Source organism: Aulonocara stuartgranti (assembly GCF_965226115.1).
Source record: "Aulonocara stuartgranti genome assembly, chromosome: 16".
NCBI classification, from domain to species: domain Eukaryota; kingdom Metazoa; phylum Chordata; class Actinopteri; order Cichliformes; family Cichlidae; genus Aulonocara; species Aulonocara stuartgranti.
The window spans coordinates 21,250,571-21,272,351 of NC_138952.1; the positions used below are offsets into that span (position 1 = coordinate 21,250,571).

Below are 21,781 nucleotides of genomic sequence, written 5' to 3' on the forward strand. Positions count from 1 at the left end.
TTAAACCAACATTAAGACAAGACAGACAATACGCTAACTAAGAATAGTACAATATATACATATATATACATACATACATACATAAGTCACTTATAAATAAATATTTGGAAAAGAAACATGTGTAGTTGTAGCAGCAAACAGTGTATATATATATATATATATATATATATATATATGGTGGCACCATTCATTCTTTTTTTAATGATCAAATAATGCAATTAAATGTTAATTTATGGGAAAAAAAACATTTTGCAATAGAAGGAATCATGAGGGGTGTTGTGATCTTTCGCTTGAGTGCACCCATAGACCTTTGTTATTTGTCATTTACACGTGATTTATACGTGAAAGCTGAAACTTCTGTCACCGAAACTCGCCACTGGCCCCTGAATCGCACAGAAACGCCTCGTCCCACCTTTTTTATCTACCTCAGGTGACGCCCAATCAGAGCAGGGCTCGTGGTCTCACCCAATGAGTATCGAAACTCGTGGACTCAGGTAGATCGCAGGTGTGTCGTAGTCCGGCACTGTGAAGAAGACTCGATCATCCGGGCCAACTTTTGTGAAGTTGGTTAGAGTTATTGAATGTTAACAGCGCTGATATTCACGCCAGTTTGGATTACTGTGAGACTATTATTTAATTTTTGCACTATGAATTTAGTTTTTATCAGACAAGCTGGGACTCTGCTGTTTATTTGCATGATTTTAATTCTTCTGCATAGCTCCAGAGGCGAAATACCTTCTAAACCAATTGCAGCCACGATTTTGCCATCGGTTAAGCCTAATGATGGAGTCCAGACTTATGCAGAGGACCAGAAAAATAATTTACCCGTGTTTACAATGAATTATCCAAGAATCCAGATTCCCTTTGAAATTACTCTTTGGGTGCTGCTGGCTTCTTTTGCAAAAATTGGTGAGTAACAGTCCCATATGTGCCAACAGGTGTGGTTTCTCATCTTGCTGCTCCCTGTGACCTTTTTTCCTCCTCTTTTCAGGTTTTCATGTGTACCACAAGATCACCATCTGGGTGCCTGAGTCGTGCCTTCTCATCAGCATCGGCCTGATAGTGGGCGCTATCATGCACTCTGTTCACGAGGAGCCCCCTGCTGTGCTCACCAGTAATGTCTTCTTCCTCTACATGCTGCCCCTAATTGTCCTGGAGTCAGGCTACTTCATGCCCACCAGGCCTTTCTTTGAGAACATTGGCACGGTTCGTTTCAAATCAGGCACTGTTTCTCTAACTCTGGTCAGCTTCCTGCTCAACTTTGACAGTTTTGTTGCTGTTTTCATGCAGGTGTTCTGGTTCGCCGTGGTGGGGACGCTGTGGAACAGCATTGGCATCGGCATCTCTCTGTTCGCCATATGCCAGATTCCGGCCTTTGGCGTGCAAGACATCAACCTCCAGGAGAACCTGCTTTTCTCTGCCATCATCTCGGCCGTGGACCCCGTGGCTGTGCTTAACGTGTTTGAGGACGTGTCTGTGAACGAGCAGCTCTACATCGTAGTGTTCGGAGAGTGCCTCTTCAATGATGCTGTCACTGTGGTGAGTGAGCGGACTGCTATTTGTTATTAAAACACTTGACTGTGAGCAAGGGGCAATTGCAAACTGTTCTTGTGTGTCAATTGTTTTGTTCCAGTGACAAATACACAGCCAGGTACCCAGCACGGCAGTGCAGTTTACTCTTCTGCATGTGCTCCACAAAGAGTATATATTTAGCATTTTACACTGATTTAAGAATATTTTTTGCTATTTCTCTCTATGTCACAGTCTCATACATGTAGTTTCCTGTGGAGACCATTTCAACCACCACCCACCATTTACAGACATGGTTAGGCATTTAATTTCATGACTATTACAATAAGCTCAGGTTTCATGAAATACTGGTCATATTTGTGTTTTCCCTTCTCTTCTCCGGGTTGCATGTACGAGGACAGAATGTGTGGGAGAGAACCGTCTGTGTGCTGGCAAGATTTCTAAACAGAAATTACCCAGGGAGGAAAAACTGAACTAAGGGAATGTTATACACATTAAACAAATGTGTCTATAAAGCACAATTCAGTCCGTTTGCTCAGATGCTGTCAAACCAGTTTCTGGTCGCAGTTACATTTGTTTGTGTGGGTTTGTCCACATGTAGTTTGTCCACAAACTCAGGGATTTAATAAACTCAGAGGAAAGACTCCCACAGCCATAAGAAGCAAACAAAACTTCATTTGCTGTTAATGTTTTCTCCCAAACAGAACAATAGTCTGACCTTGTTAATCTCAGAACTAATCTTTTACAGACAGGCCTACGTGTGAGCCTCTTTGTTAGTGGTGGCTTTTCTATGTGCAAAGAATCTTTATTGTCTGTGTCTTGAACTGGATCTGATGGTCTAGCAGAACTTTTTCCACTTCATCTTGCATTTAAGTCGTTAATTATCTGCACACGATGATCCCTTTTTATCCAGTTTTGGTACACATCATGCATTTAAAGTTTAAAGTACTCAGTTTTGAGAAATGCAGTGAAATGGTGTGGCTAAATACGCCATCGGGTTCATGCGAGTCGATGTTAGTCATGTGTTTTCATGTAGCAAAAGCTTCATATTGCCCAGGCAGGAATGGTAGATTAAGGAGGAACAAAGCTGGTTACTTTACCTAATGCACCTTTTCCATGACTCAGTCAGTATGTTTGGTGAAAATCTGATTATCAAGTTGCAAACAATGCAGAGTAAATATTTCCAGTAAATCACTCTTATCTGGAAAGGCGTCATTAGAGGCCACAGCGCCTGACACCACACCTGACCTCTGACTAGCATATGTGGGATATGGTGCATAGGTGCAAAAAAGAAAGAAAGTGTGCATATTTATTTATTAATTTTTTAGGTGTTGTACAACATGTTCAGCTTTGTTGCGGAAATGCCGGTGGTGGAGCCGGTGGATGTGTTCATTGGAGTGGCGAGGTTCTTCATTGTGGGGCTCGGTGGGATGGCATTTGGCATCCTGTTTGGCTTTGTGGCAGCCTTCACCACAAGATTCACCTCCAAGGTCCGAGAAATCGAGCCACTCTTCGTATTCATGTACAGCTACCTGGCCTATCTGGTGGCAGAGCTGTTTGCCATCTCATCCATCATGGCGTGAGTAGGTTTTATAACATTTACAGAATTAAAGAAAGAAAGAAGAATAACAAAAAGTTTACCCAAATACTCCCCACAAACCCTCTGTGCCCATGTGCTTCTGCAGCATTATAACCTGTGCCCTCACCATGAAGTACTACGTCGAGGAAAACGTCTCGCAGCGTTCCTGCACGACCATCAGACACGTGATTAAGATGCTTGCCTCTATCTCGGAGACGCTCATCTTCTTCTTCTTAGGGGTCGTCACCATCACAACTGACCATGAGTGGAACTGGGGCTACATCCTCTTCACGCTGCTGTTTGCTTTTGTATGGAGAGGTCTGGGTAAGGAAATGACCGGCGTTATCTGTGTCGTGTTAAAGCTCAGGTTTTTGTTTGACTGCAGTTATCTAGTGGAGCAAAGGCTGAGAGCTACTGCTGCTACATGTGCAAAGAAATGCAAGGAAGACAGAAAGTGCTGCTAAGAAAATAAGCTGTGAATGTAAAACTGACAGGTAATCTTTTAATGTTGAATCTAGCCAACCAATATTGAGCCCAGTATGTCTTCTCAGTCTGTTTTGGTTTCCACCAAAAACCACCAAAACTTTGGTCAAAAACCGAGAGCTTAATGTTGTCAAAATGCTTGTTGAATCTGAAAGGAAATGTCCAGACTTCTCTGCAGATTTATCTCTACAAACAGAGTTTTTGGCAACATAATATAATATGCAGAACAGCTTTAAACTTGTTGATAATGAAACCTCTGATATTTTCTTGCCTCTCCCTCTCAGGTATCTTGGTGTTGACTCAGATCATTAACCCTTTCCGCACCATCCCATTCAACATGAAAGATCAGTTTGGTCTCGCATATGGAGGTCTGCGAGGTGCAGTTTCTTTCGCCCTTGCCTTCACGCTTCCTGATACCATTGGCCGCAAGCAGCTCTTTGTCACTGCCACCATTGCAGTTATCCTCTTCACCGTCTTTCTTCAGGTAAGGGAACATCTGTGTAGGTATATTTTTAAGTCTGTATGCTCTGAATAACTTGAATGAAGGTGTTATTTCTTTTGTCCCCGCAGTGGAATGAGATAGAAAACGATTTTTTCTTTAAAATCACATTTAGGAGTGAGACAGAATCTTGGTGAGCTGTTTGGTGTCATTTATTTTTGTCCAGTTAAAAAACAAACAAACTGAGACCCGATTCAAAATTATATGTATTATATACACTGATAAACTCAAGCTTTTAATTTCTAATCATATACACTGTTATCCTTAGAGAAGAAATACAGAACATTTATTGTATGATATATAAAATGCATGTATGCATCTGAACTTTTACCTTCCAAAAAAGACATTTTACAAAGTTCAACCTCATGGCTGCTAAAATGAGGGGAAATTACTTTGGTTCTAAACTGTGTCTCTTATACTTGTAATCAAAAGTTTACACACAGTCATTATGAGCATGAATGCCATTATAATTTTGGGAATTTATTGATTTCTTTGAACTCTTCTTTTTCCAGGGTGGAATGATTGTACAGCATACATCTTTATTGACTTAAACAAATAAACAATAAAAAGGATTGGCTGCACAAGTACATACACCTTCACTAATATTTAAATGCCCATTACAAAGTTGTACGTCGACCACTTTTGGTAGCCATCAACAATTCTAGCTGGATATTTGATCACTCTTCTTGGCAGAGCTGGTAGAGATCATTTAAATTGTTGCACAGACCCGGCTTTTAAGTGTAGTCCACAAACTATCAATAGGGTTGAGGTCTGAGCTTTGAGGAGACTATTCCAGAAAGCCCGTTAGCCTCCTTTATCGATCCATCCAAAACCTGTTTTGATGTCTGTTTGACGTCAAAGGAGCTTGCAAAGAAAAGCGTCTGGACTTCTTTAAGTTACTTGAAGACGTTTCACCTCTCATCCGAGAAGCTTCTTCAGTTCTAAGGTCAAATGGTGGAGAGTCCCAGATATAAACCTAGTGGGAGTATCCCCCCACAGAGGGACAAAAGGACCCCCTGATGATCCTCTAATCGCCTGAGCCAAGGTGTGAAACTGGGTGTGGGTCCCAATCAGCCAGAGTTTCCGGTGAGTTCATTGTGAAACCTGGCTCCACCTTATCATGCGAATTCCTGAGGTCAGATGGCCCAGGATGTGAGTGGGCGTTAAGGCGTCTGGGGAGGGAACTCAAAGCTGGATTATAGATGGCAGAGAGTTGGTGTCGTAAACCACCACCTCTGTTCAAAGATGGTCGCTCACAGTGGACATAGATGGCTTCTTTCAGAGGTGAAATTGAGAGGTGAAACGTCTTCAAGTAACTTAACCCTTGTATGGTGTTCGGGTCTGTGAGACCCGTGTTCAGTTTTTTTCAAAAGAAAAATTAAACAATTAATTATTTTTTCACGTGTAAATGTGTTGTGTCTTTCCACTCACTCCACTTGATTATAACTGATTTATTTATAACATTTTATATAAAAGAAAAACGAGAAGCACATTAATTCATAAATGTGATCTAACAAAGGTAAAGGGAAAAAATTAACCATGTTTGCTGTTCATATGTCTTGTAATTGGGATGAAGTAAACATCTGTTGAGTAATTTAACATAAAATTGTTTGATAGTGTTAATTTGGAAAGCCAAAACTCTAGCGGGTCCACCAGACCCATGAACACTGGCTGAGTAACAAAAATACGAACACCACACAAGGGTTAAAGAAGTCCAGACGCTTTTCTTTGCAAGCTCCTTTGACTACGATGACCTGGATGACTGAGAACCTTCATAGACATGTTTGTTTGGCATCATTTTCCTGTTATGAAACCCAGTTGTGTCTAAGTTTCAACCATCTGTTGATTTGAGCTGAGGTTGAAGAATTTGGAGGTAGTCCTCCTTTCTTAGTCCAGCCACTTTGTGCAGTGAACCGGAACCACTGGCAGTGAAACAGCCCCAGAGCATGATGCTACCACCACCATGCTTGACAGCTAGTACAGTGTTCCTATGTTTGGAAGCCAGTGCTTTACTTGTCCAAACATGCCTCTTGTCACTGTGGCCAAACACTTGTCCAGGAGCCATTTGGCCTTCTGGAGGGATTTTTAACTATCAGTCAAACTTGAAGGTGTTGATTTTGGAGTAGGGGCTTTTTTTTTTTATCGGTCAGCACCCTCTCATTGTGTCTCAACGCAAAACTTCCTTCACTGTAGAGAGTGAAGCAGCCATTTTTTTACAGCCATTTTCATTTCGTGGCAGGCTTGAGCCTCAGTGGTTGTTCCTGAACATCCTAATTTCATCTCATCTGAGGATGACAGTTTGGGTCTTCTTCCAGACCTCGTCGAAGCTGTGACACATGTGAATAACTTGACTTAACTTTAATCTGCTGCTTTTTAGAAATGAGAGACGTTTCTAACTTGTAGCTGTAGCTACAACTACAAGTTGTAGTTAATAGAGATGGCACGATACCACTTTTTTATGTTCGATACCGATATCATAAATTTGGATATCTGCCGATACCGATATGAATCCGATATAGTGTTTTTTAATCAACAAAACTGTTTTTTAAAATATCTTGCTGCATTTTGCAAGTCTGCAAGTTCATACTCAAGTTTAAAACAACAACTACACTAAAGCTATTCTGTTATACCTGTATACAAAAAAAATATTTCATAGTTCAGCAATACTGATCAATCTAATAAACTTAAACCTACACCATCCTCCCTATTCTGGTATTTTAAAGAGTACTTAGCATAAATATTAAGCAGCCTAACTAATAGGGTTCCAACTCCCAGCAACAACAAAAATAAATAAATAAAAAATAGGGAACCACCCCTCACGCTCCACCTCATGATGCTTAATCAACGTAATCAACCTTAATTTGATGCAGTGTGAAAAAAAATGCACAGAAATCAATTATTTTTCAAGAAATATTAAATAGATTCAACATCTTTCTTCAACAAAATTGCAGACTGCACAGATGGTACCTTCCCAAAGGAAAATGTACTATAGCTTACTAGGGTATATATATTAGACTTAATAGTCACTATATACAGTAATGGACTTCTATTCATTTTACATCAAATTAAAACTTTGGGTGTCAGATAATTATTTATTAAAAGCTAGACATTTTAAATGAGAATAAGAAAGAAAAGTATGTCTTTGTGCCCCCTTTTCCCAGTTAATGCCCTATCGGCCCCCCTGGCTAAACTTTGCTAGATCCGCCCCTGCACAGTTACCAGCCGTCAGCTACGTAGAAAAAGATCCTGGTGTAGAAAGTAATGTAGTGGCAATTCCTTTACTTTTGAATGATCAAACGTCCCACAACTTAAAGTCCACAAGCCACTGCTGCATTGAGGTAATATTTCGTACGCAGGCAAAAGAAGTCCATTGTCCAAACCTTTTAGTTGAGCGTTTTGGTTTTGGTTTATTTATCCATTTGGCAAGCAATAACAAGATCCTTCCTACTGCTTCTCCTGCTCTGGTAAAAAAAACCATAGGCCCACCCCAATGCATGCTGGTCCTATACCAGTCTCTTTATTTATAGAAACAAAATGGCCCTACAGCTCTTACTGACTAATTTAACAAAATAACAACAAACAAAACAAATCATTTAAAACAAAATATTAACCAACAAATAAACCCCAAAATATAAGTAAACTAACAACAAACTTTAACTAATTTCAAAAATAAGAACAAAAACAAAAATAAAGAACAAATAGCTCCAACACTCCGGCCCCTAATTGTGCATACAATCACAATTACTTTAAAGTCCCAAAAGGAGGAGCTATTCCCTTAAACAAATCCTTAATTTTCATTGAGGATTTTCTTCACGATGAGGTTTCCAGTAGCAAAATAAGTTTTGTCACTGGCCTTTCCAAAACACTGGTCCTTGTTTGTAGTCTCACAGAACGCACCAAGCCTTTTGCATCCTGGTTTACATTTAAGACTTTCGCCATCATCCATGATCCTCTTGGAGCTGTAGCGTCTGCAATTAAAACAACATCTCCAGGTATAAGACATCTTTTAGTCCTCATCCATTTTTGTCTTTCTTGCATCAAAGGTAGGTACTCAGAAAGCCATCTCTTCCAGAACAACTCTGCCATGTACTGTACCTGTTTCCACCTTTTCCTGACATGCAAATCACTTGGATGAAACAGTCCTGGTGGAAAAACTGGTTTATTTTTCAGCAACAACAAGTGATTGGGTGTCAGTGCTTCAAGATCATTTGAGTCATCTGAAACTTTAGTAATGGGTCTGTCGTTCATTATAGCTTCAACCTCACAGAAGACTGTGTGGAGTCCTTCATCATCCAGAACTTGCTCCTTAAGAACTGAGGCTAAAATATTCTTTACTGAACGAATGAGACGCTCCCACACACCGCCTTGGTGAGAAGCTGCTGGGATGTTGAAGTTCCATTTCATGCCATCCTGAACAAAAGCCTTTTGAATTTTGGCATGGTCCAGCTCAGTCAAACTTTCTTTCAACTCTCGATTCGCCCCAACAAAATTTGTAGCATTATCAGATCTGATGATCGAAACTGGGCCTCGTCTACAGATGAACCTCCTCACAGCATTTATACAAGAGTCTGTATCAAGTGTACATGCAATCTCCAGATGTACTGCACGACTGGTGAAACAAGTAAAAAGAACTCCATACCTTTTAAGGAGACTTCGTCCTCTTTTAACACTTATAGGTCCAAAATAGTCCACTCCAACATTTGTGAATGGGGCTATGTCTGGCAGGACTCTCTCTTCAGGCAGATCCGCCATCTTTTGTTCAACAAACTTTCCTCTGTTGCGTCTACACGTGACACAACGAGAGATGATTTTCCTGGCAGCAGAATTTGCATTTAGTATCCAGTAATTTTGTCTTAGTTTTGACAGCATGTGTGCTCTTCCTGCATGTCCCAACCTTTGATGGATATGGCGTAAAATCAGTGTTGACACATGCATATCTTTTGTCAAAATTACAGGATGCTTTAATTCCATAGGCATGGCTGCTTTATTCAATCGGCCACCCACTCTGAGGATTCCTGCATCCAACACTGGATCAAGTTTATAGAGACAATTTCCCTTAGAGACTCCTTTGAGGCCATTGCGGATTAAAGCCATTTCAGTCGTAAATTTCTGTTGTTGTGCATATTGAAGAATAGCTTGTTCTGCCTTTGCCAAGTCTTCTGGAGTGAGATTTCCTTTCTTCAAAGTGGTCTTAAATCTTTCCATTCTTATCTCCACTTCTTTCTGACCTTCCAGATCCTTCTTATTCAAACCTGCAGCAAGCAACTCTTTCCTCTTCTGTGCCAACAACACCAAGACCTCTTTCATCTTTAAAAGCCAGGCTACAGAGATTTTAAGTTTTGCCCAAGACGAGAAGTAGAGGATAAAATAGCTGGTAGGATTTTGTAATTCTCTCACAATGGCATTCATTGTCAGGTCCCTTTTGACCTCTGGGTCATCTGCAGAAATTACACTGTACTCCACATCCAGTTTAGGCCATTCCTTTTCTGACTCATAGAGAAATTCTGGCCCTTTTATCCATCTCCTACATTTGAGGAGATCCCCAGCTCTCATACCTCTGGATGCGTCATCTGCAGGATTCTCCTTAGAAGAAACGTATCTCCACTGATTCACATCTGTTGCTTCCCGAATAACAGCAATTCTGTTTGCAACAAAAGTATTGAATCTTCTGGTTTCATTGGAGATGTATTTCAGTACTGTTGTGCTATCAGTCCAAAAAACTGATTTTTCCAACCTGACTTGCAGCTCCTTTTGCAGAAGCCTGTCCACCCGAACTGCAAGAACTGCAGCCGTCAATTCCAACCTGGGAATTGTAGTTTGCTTGAGAGGAGCAACTCTAGCCTTTCCCAGGATAAAAGCAACATGCGTGACGTTATTCTTTTCCAACTTTAAATATGACACCGTTCCATACCCATCTTGACTTGCATCAGAAAAATGATGAAGTTGTGCCCTATCTGGTCTTCCAAAGCAATTTGGTTTAATGCAACGTTCCACTTTAAACTTTGAAATCAGCTGGAGATCCTCCAGCCAATCACGCCACCGCTGGGAAAGAGAGTGGGGAATAACTTCATCCCACTTCAAATTTTGTCGGCAAAGCTCTTGTAGCAACAGTTTAGCTGGCATACTGAAGGGAGACAAGATTCCCAAAGGATCATACAGTGAGCTGACCACAGACAAAATGCCCCTTCTGGTTGTTGGACGGTCCTGCAGGGAGGTTCTGAACTGGAACTTGTCTGTTGCTATGCACCACTGTAAACCCAGTGCTCTCTCAACTGGAAGTTGATCTGTGTCCAAATCCAGATCCTTAATTTCCTTTGCTCTTCTTTCCTCTGGGATTGACATGAGCACTGTGCGACTGTTGCTGATCCATTTTGAAAGCTTAAATCCTCCTTTAGCGCAGATATCTGTCAGCCTCTTCACCATGTGCACTGCCTCCTCTTCTGAAGCAACAGATTTCAAACAATCATCCACATAAAAGTTTCTTTTGACTGTATCAACCACTTCAGCTGGAAACTGTTGTGCATTATCATCGGCAGTTCTCTGTAGAGCATAATTTGCACAACTTGGCGAAGATACAGCTCCAAACAAATGCACTTTCATCCTGCATTCCTGTGCAGACCTTGAAGTGTTGCCATGTTGCCACCACAGGAAACGGAGAAAGTTGACATGTTTTTCTGAGACGTGAACTTGGTGAAACATGGAATCAATGTCCGCCATTAATGCAACAGGCTCTTGTCTAAATCTGATCAGAACCCCAACCAGCGAGTTTGTGAGATCAGGTCCCTGTAGAAGCTGACTGTTCAATGATGCTCCTTTATAAGTTGTTCCACAGTCAAATACAACTCTTAATTTGCCCTTTGTGGGATGATACACTCCATGATGAGGGATGTACCACACCTTTCCATCATCTTTGTGCAACTCATCTACAGGCACAAACTTGGCATATCCTCGTTCAAGCATGTTGTTTACACATTTAGTGTATTCATCCTTATAATGAGTATCCTTTTCAAATCTCCGTCTGAGACTCTGGAGACGCTGCTCCGCGACACAGAGGTTATTTGGCAAACTGGAACCTTCTCTCCTGAAAGGCAAATCAATGTGATAATGATTTCCAATAAGCTTTATTGAACTACTAACAATATCCATGAAACACAGATCTTCTCTAGACATTTCAGTCTGCTCCGCTGATGATCTTTCATTAAAATCATGATTGTACTGTTTAATCAACATGTCTTCAAGACGCTCAACAGAAATCCTATTGGCTGTTACAGCAGTGCAGTTGGTTTTATTTCCACTGTTACTTCCAGTGCGCAGGGGACCATTTATGACCCAGCCAACTTTTGTTTTTACAGCATAAGGTCCACCTCCCACACTGTTTATCACCTTCCATGGCTCCAAAACATTGGAAGCATCAGTGCCTATCAGTAGCTCCACATCTGCATTAACGTTGTACAGTTTAACAGGTTTAAGATGAGGCCACTGATCGATGTCGCTTTGCTGGGGAATATTAACTGTAGAAACTGGCATAGTCTTTTGAGTCAAAACATCTGGCAATGGCATGAAATCATTTGCTTCCAAACCAGACACTTCCAAACCAGACAGAACTTGTGTACTAACAATCTTACCTTGACTCATTGTTCTCAAAAAGATATTGGTCCTTTTACCTTTTACATTCAGCCTTTTTGCCAAAGTTTCTGTACAGAATGTACCTGAACTTCCAGGATCCAAAAACGCATAAGTTTGCACAATTTTATTACTCTTTTGGCTCTTAACTTGAACTGGAACTATAGAAAAAATTGCATCAACTTCATGACCAGCCCCAATATACCCACATGTCTGAGTGGTTGCAGTTGAAAAGTTGACATTAGAGTTTGTCCTCTGTTGAGTTTGTTCCAAAGACGCACCTGGATCCTTTCGCTCTATATGAAGAACCCCTGGGTGCCTTTGGTGACACACGTCGCAATCCAAACGACTCCTACAGTCTTTGCTTGTGTGACCAACTTTTAAACAACCAAAACAAATTCCCCTTTCCTTGATAAAAGTCAACTTATCCTGATGCGTTTTAGCTTTAAACTGCTTACAATTCTCTAGTAAATGGTTGCTGTGTGAACAAAACAAACAACTATGCAGAACGGCGGAAGTTGTTCTGCTTCCAGTTGATTGAGTTTTGATTCCTGGCACTGTACTGACATTAGTGGCAAAACTACTTCCCTTTTTTCTTTGCTTGGTAGAACTTGAAGCTTTAAAGCTGCTTCCAGATTGTGAGTCTTGTATGTTGCCAAACACTGGATCTGATGCTACTTTTACCTGTTTTATTATAAAGGCAACCAGATCAGTGAATACTGCTCTGTAACCATTTTGTTCCTGCAGTTCATAGGCAACAAATCTCCATCTTTCTCTCAATTTGTATGGAAGCTTCATAACAACCATTCTCATATTTGAGGGCAAATCCAACTCCTTCATATAAACAACTTGCTGCATTAGATTCGAACATCCTTGAAGAAAAAGAGAGAATGACTGTAGACCTTTCACATCCTCACTTTTAATAGGTACCCAACTCACAATCCTCTCCATATATGCAGAGGCAATTTTATTTTCGTTCCCAAAATGTTCTTCAAGAAGATCTTTAGCTGTGGAATAGCCCTGCTCAGGAGGTAAGTGCTGACAACTATGCACCAAATCCCTAGGCTGCCCCCTAGTGAACTGCTCTAAAAAATGCAAACAGTCGCTCCAGTTATCAGTTTTAGCTTCCACTCCATTTTCAAAGGCATTCATAAATGATCTGTACTGTAAAGGGTCTCCATCAAACACAGGGATGTTTCTGGCGGGGAGGACAGAAGATAAGTTTTGTTTTACAAGCAAAGTAGTGATGTCATTTTGTTTTTGCATAATATTTACAATCTCCTTCGTGCAATTCCCAGTCAAAGTAGGAGACTGAGGCTGTGTTTGCTGCGTCACTTGAGCTGAATCATCAACCTGATGTTGGGTTTGACTTTGTCTAGGTACGATTACTTGTGATTCAGATGCAGAATTTATACCAGAGTAATCTCTTGATGTTGGAACAAATGTATCGGCACAAGGATTTAAACTAGGCGCTTCTTGTACGTGCCCTCTTTCAAAATAAGAGTTCATTCCATCAGAATGCTCAGAGCTACAAACTGAATTTATTTTTAAGACACGAAGCTTTGCATTAGTGGCTGCCAGCTCTGTTTCCAAGGATAATGTCTCCTTTTCTTTTCTCAGTTTCTCCTTTTCTTTTCTCAGTTTTTCCTCTTGCGCTTCGATAGAATGTTTTTTCTTTAATGCAGCGAGTCGCTCCATGAGCGCTGCCTTGTCAGCCGCAGCTTTAATGCATGCGGAAGATGTTGATGAAATTCGACTTTGCTGTGACAAGGTTTTTGAAGGTGGTTTTACACTTGAGATATTAGAGACACTGTCTTCAGGTTTTATTTCATCCAAACTTTCAACAGCTTTATCATTGCGAACAGTATTGTTTTGTTCAGTATACGGCTCGCCCGCCTCCTGCAACCAAACCTTTACTTTGTCCATAAAAACAGAGAATGCTGTCACCTTCGACTGAAAATGTGCAACTTGCCTTTTCACTTCATCTTCTGGCAGTGGCAAACTTAAAAAGGATTCTTGCAAAGCGTTTGCATCTTGATAGCATTTAATAAACTTCCCAAATTCAGAAGACACTTCCTTAACGTTTTCATGTGAGGTCATTAAAGCGGAAATTTTCCCCATGTACTTAGATGCTTGCTTACACATTGAACTGCGCTTTTCTTGGCATGTCTTTATATACAAATCCAAACCTTTTGGCGTAAATTTAACGCTTCTTTTCTCTGCTTGCATCTCAGTGTCATCCTCTCGTTTACTCTTAATATCCGACATTTTTATTGTCCTCTTGGATTATTTAAAAAACTTCATAAAGATGTACAGCACACTGAGAATCCATAGCCTAAAGTACAAACATGACATCCATTTACCTGCCTTTTGCAGCGGACAAACATTTCCACAGAGGGCGTTGGCATGTTTCAATTAGCGATCCAATTTTGCACCAATTTAGTACGTCAAAACTCAGTTCATCAGTCTTTGTAGTGAAATAATGTCTTTAAACTCCAATAGCTTCACCGTTTTCCTTTACGGCTTAAACAATATTATCACTCACCAGCTTTGATGAACGAGTGACATGTTGATCCAGGCCTCAACATCAAATCCGTCTGGATTACTCACCAGACGATCCAATACCTTTTATTCGAGTTCGACGGTGATCCTTGAAATCCTTATATCCATTAATGAAGAATTATTCCTTTGTCCACGGGAAGGTTTTTTACTTTGTGTAGTGGCAATTCCTTTACTTTTGAATGATCAAACGTCCCACAACTTAAAGTCCACAAGCCACTGCTGCATTGAGGTAATATTTCGTACGCAGGCAAAAGAAGTCCATTGTCCAAACCTTTTAGTTGAGCGTTTTGGTTTTGGTTTATTTATCCATTTGGCAAGCAATAACAAGATCCTTCCTACTGCTTCTCCTGCTCTGGTAAAAAAAACCATAGGCCCACCCCAATGCATGCTGGTCCTATACCAGTCTCTTTATTTATAGAAACAAAATGGCCCTACAGCTCTTACTGACTAATTTAACAAAATAACAACAAACAAAACAAATCATTTAAAACAAAATATTAACCAACAAATAAACCCCAAAATATAAGTAAACTAACAACAAACTTTAACTAATTTCAAAAATAAGAACAAAAACAAAAATAAAGAACAAATAGCTCCAACAAGTAATATTAAATAAATTGTAACAACAGCTTATCAAGCTTAAACGTGCTGCTGTTGTTCAGCCGCTGTTTTCCTCTTTCTGGCGCAAAGTGGACCAAAAACAAACAAGAGAGACTCACGACAGAAAAGCCGATCAGCTGATCATTAGCAGTTTCACGATTGAAGTAGCAGCCGGAGAGCGAGAGGCAGTCGCTCGTTAAGCTTAACGTGGGAATGCTTTACAAACATTCAGAGATGGACTTACACACTTGCTTTACTTCTCTCGGGGATAACTTTGTCGGAGATGAAATGCCAGGTTGCTAGCGAAGCTCCAAATGCTATCCAGACCACCGACAGGTCCCGCATGCCACAGCTGCTCTATCACGTGATGCATACTGCTCCGACGTGCTAACGTTCTGAGGCGAGTTACGGCGTGTTGCAAGTTTTGTGAGGTGCTTTCGTGATATTTAATGGATCGGATTACATTTTTTTTTTCTCCGATATCCGATCCAGTAATTTAGGTCAGTATCGGACCGATACCGATACGTAATATCGGATCGGTCCATCTCTAGTAGTTAATAACTAATTTCTTGTTTTTCAAAGGGTGTGTATCCATGTATGGGTAACCCTGGAAAAAGAAATTATTAAAATCCCCAAATTACCATAACATTCATGTCTATGATGAGTATATGAACTTCTGGCCACAACTGTATCTACAACTCTAGTGTTCGAAGTAATTTGTGTTTTTCTTTTTTCCCTCTTCCCCACAGGGCATCAGTATCCGACCTCTGATTGAGTTCATCAACGTCCGAAGAACAAACCGCAACCTTGAAACCATTAATGTAGAAATTCACTGCAGGGTAAGTCACAGACTGCATGCATGTATCGGACAGTACATTTCTGCGCACGGTGCTGACAGATCGCGCTTTGCTCGCAGCTCATGGAGCATACAATGGCAGGCATAGAGGATCTCTGTGGGCAGTGGAGCCGCTTCTACTGGAAGGACAAGTAAGATTTTTTTGGTGTCGCGGTTTAATCTTTTGTCAGTAAATTAGCAGATATTGCTCATCAGATCTAATGAGTAGTGAATAATACTGTATGATTCACAGTAACAACAATAAAACAAACCCTCACAAACCCTCCTCATTCCTGCTTCTTGTTACCACTGTTCTTTTATGCCACAAACACTGTATGCGAAAGTTTGAGTCCATCTGATTTGCAAAAATTCTATATGTCAACTTGTTTTTACTATTGACTATTTACTATTACTATGCTTTCATGCATACTTAGCAACTGATCAGCAAAAAAGGGCTTTCTGAAGGTTATTCATATTAATACTTTATCTACAGTCTTTCAGGCAGTTCAGCAGGATGCTGATGTCAAACTTAGAATACATAATTAGGCATAATTATCTGCAACTGGCTGAAAATACAGTAACTCAAATGTGTTGATGGGATGCTGGGAAAGTCCAGTAGCACCACATATACAGATAAAACATACCTCATAATTCACAAAAGATTCTTTACATTACATGCCTACACAAATTTAGCGGTTTTGACAGTTTGACTGATATGCAAATTTCAAAGCTGAATGTTTTAAATAATAAAGCCGGTAATGCCTTATTTTTCTTGTTGTCCACAACTTGCATGAAAACACCAAAAACTATATAAAAACCGTCCGTGAAATTCTTCTTTCTCTCAATGTCAGGTTTATGAAGTTTAACAACAGAATCCTGCGTAAGATCCTCATCCGAGACAGCAGAGCAGAGTCCAGTATTGTGGCGCTCTATAAAAAGCTAGAGCTGCAGAATGCCATGGAAATCCTGGACACGGCGTCCGGAGACATCAGCGCTGCTCCTTCCATTGTCTCCCTCTCGTACGTATGACTTTTGCACTGATCACATCACTCTCCCTTCTACCTGTCAAGACCAAATGTAGAGCTACTAATGATTGCTTATTATTTTCTAAAATCAAGCGAGGAAAAGAAAAGCTCTTCTAAACTCCAGAAAAAGTTCCTGGCTGCTGACCTGAGGAACATCCACGACATCCTGTCCAAGAACATGTACAAGATAAGGGAGCGGGTAAGATGAAGAAAGGATCTTTGCTGTATGCTCTTTTTTTGGTTTCTGTTTAGTTTGTCTGTCACTGTGTCAGAAAGTAGCTGCGAATTTTTAATCAAATACTGCACTTAAATAGTTGATTTATGCTTGTGGTAGTTCTTCCACTTTCTTTTCACTTTGGAGCAAATGTTGTGCTTAATCTTTGCAACATTTTATTGAAATGACACTAAAGGCCTATACAATAAAAAAACTATACCTATAGTTAAACAATAAACTCATTAAAACAGCAAACTAGTTGGAAGCACCTGTCATATTTGACATGTTTGAGTGCTGAGCAGAAGGAGGTGAAGAACAGAAGAAGCTGTTTAAATTCCAGACAGGTTAATATAATATATAATGTATAAAAAGCTTCCTTTTTACAATAAAGCAATTTTTGTATCTTTGATTCATTTAATTACTTAATCTGAATTATTACATTTTGCTGATATACTTTTTGCAGTTTGAAATGTTAAGATCTGTACATGTCATTCATTTTTACATCAACGTTTCTTTAGTCTGAAGTTGGTGACGGATCTCTTCAGTAACGATGGAGCAATTTCCAGCTACACTGACATGAATAATACACAAAAACTATCACTACCATAGTTTGATGTTAGCGGGGGTTTTTTTTTTAATATCAATGGTTATTTGTAGAAAATGTAATTTAATGTATAAGTTTTCCATTTGCGTTTTAAGCGTTGTCATTGTCAACTTTTGCCAGATGACGGCACATCTCAGAAGTGTGAAACTCGAACCTTTGTTTGTTTTGCATACATGGTAACGTAGTTCAGCATCAGCTTTGCACATGCTCAACTGCTTAAAAACGATTAAAATCCCCGATAAAGATGACTAAAATAAAGCCACGTGCAGCTGCACCTCTTTGCATTTTACTTGAAAAATGTCCGTTAATTTGACACAAACAAGAAAAGCACCCCTCGATGTTGTTCTGTTTCTCATACCGACGATCCCACCAAGTGAAACTCGGTGCTGTTTTGCATAGCCACAGGCAGTGGCCAGCAGTACTTTTCCATTAGTGGCATGACATCGCCCTTTTAACAGACTCTTTGATGCTTTGATGGAGTTTCTTCTGTGGTTTCACAGTTTATCACATAGCTTTATCAATAGCTCCTTGTTTCAAGTCTTTTTTTCACATATTTGTGATTCTTTCACACTAAACTGACGTCACCGTGTCACTATTAATTTATTTTTAAAATGCATTATATTTGATAAAAATGCTAACTGTAAACCGTGTTGGCTTCTGGTGACATCATACAGGCCCATAATATTGTCATGCGACCTCTTTATAAAACACAGTGGTGACCTTTGGAGGGTTTTAAAGGCAGCTGTGTTTGTTTTTGGTTTAACTAATGGCTGCAGGTCAGAACCAGGGGTGGGTTTACTGCATGGAACAGGTTAAGGTAGCAGTCCACATACAGACACCTACCCCTGCCTCAAACGGGTGTTTCCAGTTTTGGTGGCGTAACCTGAGCTTTAAACAATGCAGTCCCCACTAAGAGCGTCTGAACCGTCCATTCGTGGGAACCTCTGTTGTCCCAAGTCCCTGGCATTGACAGTGGTCATGGATTTTGTTTATGGAGTTTTTAAGTCTATGTCTTCACTGTGTGTTTTCCGTGTGTGGTTCTCTGACTTTCTGTTATTTGTAATTAGATAATTAATTTATGTATTTGGACTTAGACGGTGGCATACAGAGGAAAACATGCTCTGCCCAATGACAGCCAGACCAGAGAGATACTGATCAGGCGCCATGCCACCATTCGACGAAGCCTCCGACCTCGTAGTTGTCAGTCATCGGTAAGCTACCTTGCCCAATTTATTTGTATTATTTTAATTAATTATTTATTTTGTTGGGAGCGTGGGTTGGGATTTTCGGTACATCCCCGGGGTCTTAATTAGAAGTACTTTGGGCAAATAACAGTCACAAATGTTCTTTTTGAGCTGATTATCTCACACATGAAATTCAAACACTAGATTAAATGTTCTCACCACTTTTCATCAAGTTTTTTCCCGATTGTTATTCTTAGAACGTGCCCAGGACACACAAGTATTTCTCGCTTCCTGCTGGAAAGAGTCTGGAGTCAAGATTTGATGCTGCGAGGTGGCACTACACAGGTAAACTGAGATTATCTTTGAAATCCCTTAACACAACCTTACCCTTCATATAAATGAGAATAAATGATGAAAACGTCACTTCCTTACAAAGTTTGGAATTTTTCAACCTGATTCGAGCCTTAATTCATCAGAACTGAAATGAATTGTCTTTTCTCAGCAGTGTGCACAGAACAAATGAAGTGCTTTGTCGATAATTCATCTGAATCTTAGGAGCGGGACTCCCTTTACAATTCTGTCTGTATATGAAACCCCTGCACTACAAGCTGTTTTCATTTTCTTGTCCCACTCTTCCTTTTTCAGTTCATCTCACTCTCATTACTACAGAGAGATCTGTCTGGCCCGGAAGCTGCCGCCAGTCCCCCTCCGAGACCTCCCCAAAACCGCTGCCTCGATTCTTGCTTACGCTATCTGCCATTATCTACTAGAAATGGAGTCAAATATAAATGAGGATGTGGTCCAAGCTAGTAAATGATCTCCCTGGTATCAGAAAACCACCCCCAAAACTATTAATAAGACTTTGTCAGTCTCATTAATGTCACAGTATGTGTCTCCTGAAAAAACAGAAACCCCCTCCCCAAAACAGAGCGATGTGCACATATAAGAATGAACCAAAAGGGAGAGCTTGTAGATATCAATCTACATTCAAGACAGCAGCTTGACAACTAGATTTTTATCACAGAAGCGTAACGTTTGTGGTTCAACAGCAGCTTTAAGAGGCTGTTCTTCAAAATGTTGAGTTTTTACCAGCAGGTTATGGCATGAAATTGAAAACAGGTTCAGGTTAGTTTGTTCTTGTGGTTAGATTTGTTCTGCAGCAAGCCATCCATCCTACCATGTACACTCTCAGTGCAAACACAACAGACAACAAATAAGCATAGTACAAAATACTGGAAACAACAACTAATAATAAGCATTGTGTAACCCACACAGTAACAAAGCTATAATTTGTCCATTCGACCAATGGCAGCTAGAACAAAGCACTTGTAATGCTCATTTGAATGATTTGTACCACTTTGTTGGTTTCTTGAGTGGCTGGTTTGTGTATTGCTAGAATTTGTAGGATGGCATCATTTCACCTTCCTTTCATAAAGGTAGGTTCAGTGGATCCTTTGCTAAAGGAAACGATTGAAAAGCACTGAAGCCTTTTTCCTTATGTTAGGGTTCAATTCAAGCAGCAAGGCTTTTTGAGGACTTATCTGTGATCCTAAATTGACTGTAGGAATAGATGTGAGTGTGTGTGGCTGTTTATCCTCATGGGTTAGCTCTATGATGGTCGCAGAATTGGGCTTCAACCAGATGAATGAAAATGGATGAATAATTTACCCACATTATTCGTGGACAACAAAACTTGAACAGTTTTGCCTTCCTCATGAAGCGTATAAACCGGCACTTGTCCAACACCACTATGAGGTCAACATTTATGATGTGAGTGCAAACGCATTGCCATGAAATGTTTAGCTCCACGATCAGGTCAGCATCTGATTTGTGAATCAGCACAGGTAAGGTTTAGGACATTGACTTTACCTGTACTTTGTGATTGAGTCTACTTGACAAGTTGTTGGTGTCTTCATTGAAGGTGTCTTCATTACTCATTAAACATAACCATGTTGTCATAGTGAGCGTGTTAGTATGAGTGTACTTTACCATTTTATTTTTTGTTTTCAATCTCATCCCAGATGATCATGAGACCCTATCAGAAGTTGCCTACCCATCTCAACGCTCCCGGTTTGGCAAGCCCGCACGCTCCTCCTCCTCCAAAGCCATGATACCTCTGCACAGGCTGGGCACTCTGGAAGAAGTGCCATCTACTGATGTTCTGAATGAAGAGAGCAGCAGTACGGGGGAGGGTGTGTTCAGGACAAACTCCTCCTACAGTGATTCCCGCGTGCCTCGTCCTCGCCGCTTAAATTCCTCATTTGATGATAACAACAGTTCGGTGGACGACTTAAGAAATGTTCACGAAGAAGACGGCGTAGAGCAGGTGGGGCAGCGTCAGCCTTCGTCTCCAGCGCCAGGCTGGGAGGCTGAGTCCAGAGAGACCACGGCTCGAAACCCTCTGCTCAGGCGGCCTCAGTGGAACCCCAAGAAGAAATAAAAGTGGTGCAGCTGGACTGTCTCCACCTAATCAAGCAGCTGGAAGTTTCTGCTTATGACTGTAAGCTCAAATAACTTTAAAGACATTTAGAATAACATTGAAGGTGTCTTCATTACTCATTAGAGGTAAAACGGTCTTCAAAATGAGCCAAAATGGACTAACGCTTCAGTGTCACACTCCTCAGAAGCACAGTGAACTGTAGCAACTGTACTGTAAATAAACTGTGAGACTTTTTACACATGTACTTATTTTAACTAGTCTTAGAAAATAATTTTAAATGTCTTTTTTTCTTCATGTAGGAGTTTTTAAATGTGGAAGGTGAGGTTAATTAAACTATGTTATTATACATTTGCCCTTTGTGTAAATAGGATAGTTTTTTGTATTTTATTGTCTGTCTTGTGTGATAGTTACATGACTGAAGATGTACATTTTGTGTGTATATAAATGTTTTTTAGTCAAACAAGCTGTTGCTGCGCAGTACAAAGTACTTTTTGAATGCCTGACAATGATAGTCCCTCTGGCCCAGCTGCTTTCCTTTATTCTGTAATAAATTTTCTTTGTTGAAAGTTCTTATAAGTTTTAAGGTTTGTGACACTGAATAAA

At 40.3% G+C, this 21,781-nt stretch overlaps 1 protein-coding gene across 2 annotated transcripts; it reads left to right on the forward strand.

Annotated features, from left to right (window-relative positions):
• The first annotated feature begins 285 nt into the window (after positions 1-285).
• Positions 286-21,701, forward strand: slc9a2 (solute carrier family 9 member 2). Of its 2 annotated transcripts, XM_082508028.1 has the most exons (14): positions 286-620; positions 725-909; positions 992-1,206; positions 1,291-1,539; positions 2,859-3,109; positions 3,216-3,433; positions 3,877-4,076; positions 15,626-15,715; positions 15,793-15,863; positions 16,563-16,730; positions 16,830-16,935; positions 18,649-18,765; positions 18,996-19,083; positions 20,760-21,701. In XM_082508028.1, exons 2-14 carry the CDS (start codon positions 837-839, stop codon positions 21,176-21,178), a joined length of 2,265 nt encoding a protein of 754 aa, XP_082364154.1. In that variant the 5' UTR covers positions 286-620; positions 725-836; the 3' UTR covers positions 21,179-21,701. The 2 variants fall into 2 exon arrangements, with proteins under 2 accessions (XP_082364154.1, XP_082364153.1); XM_082508027.1 differs by having other exon boundaries at positions 286-909.
• Positions 21,702-21,781: the final 80 nt, after the last annotated feature.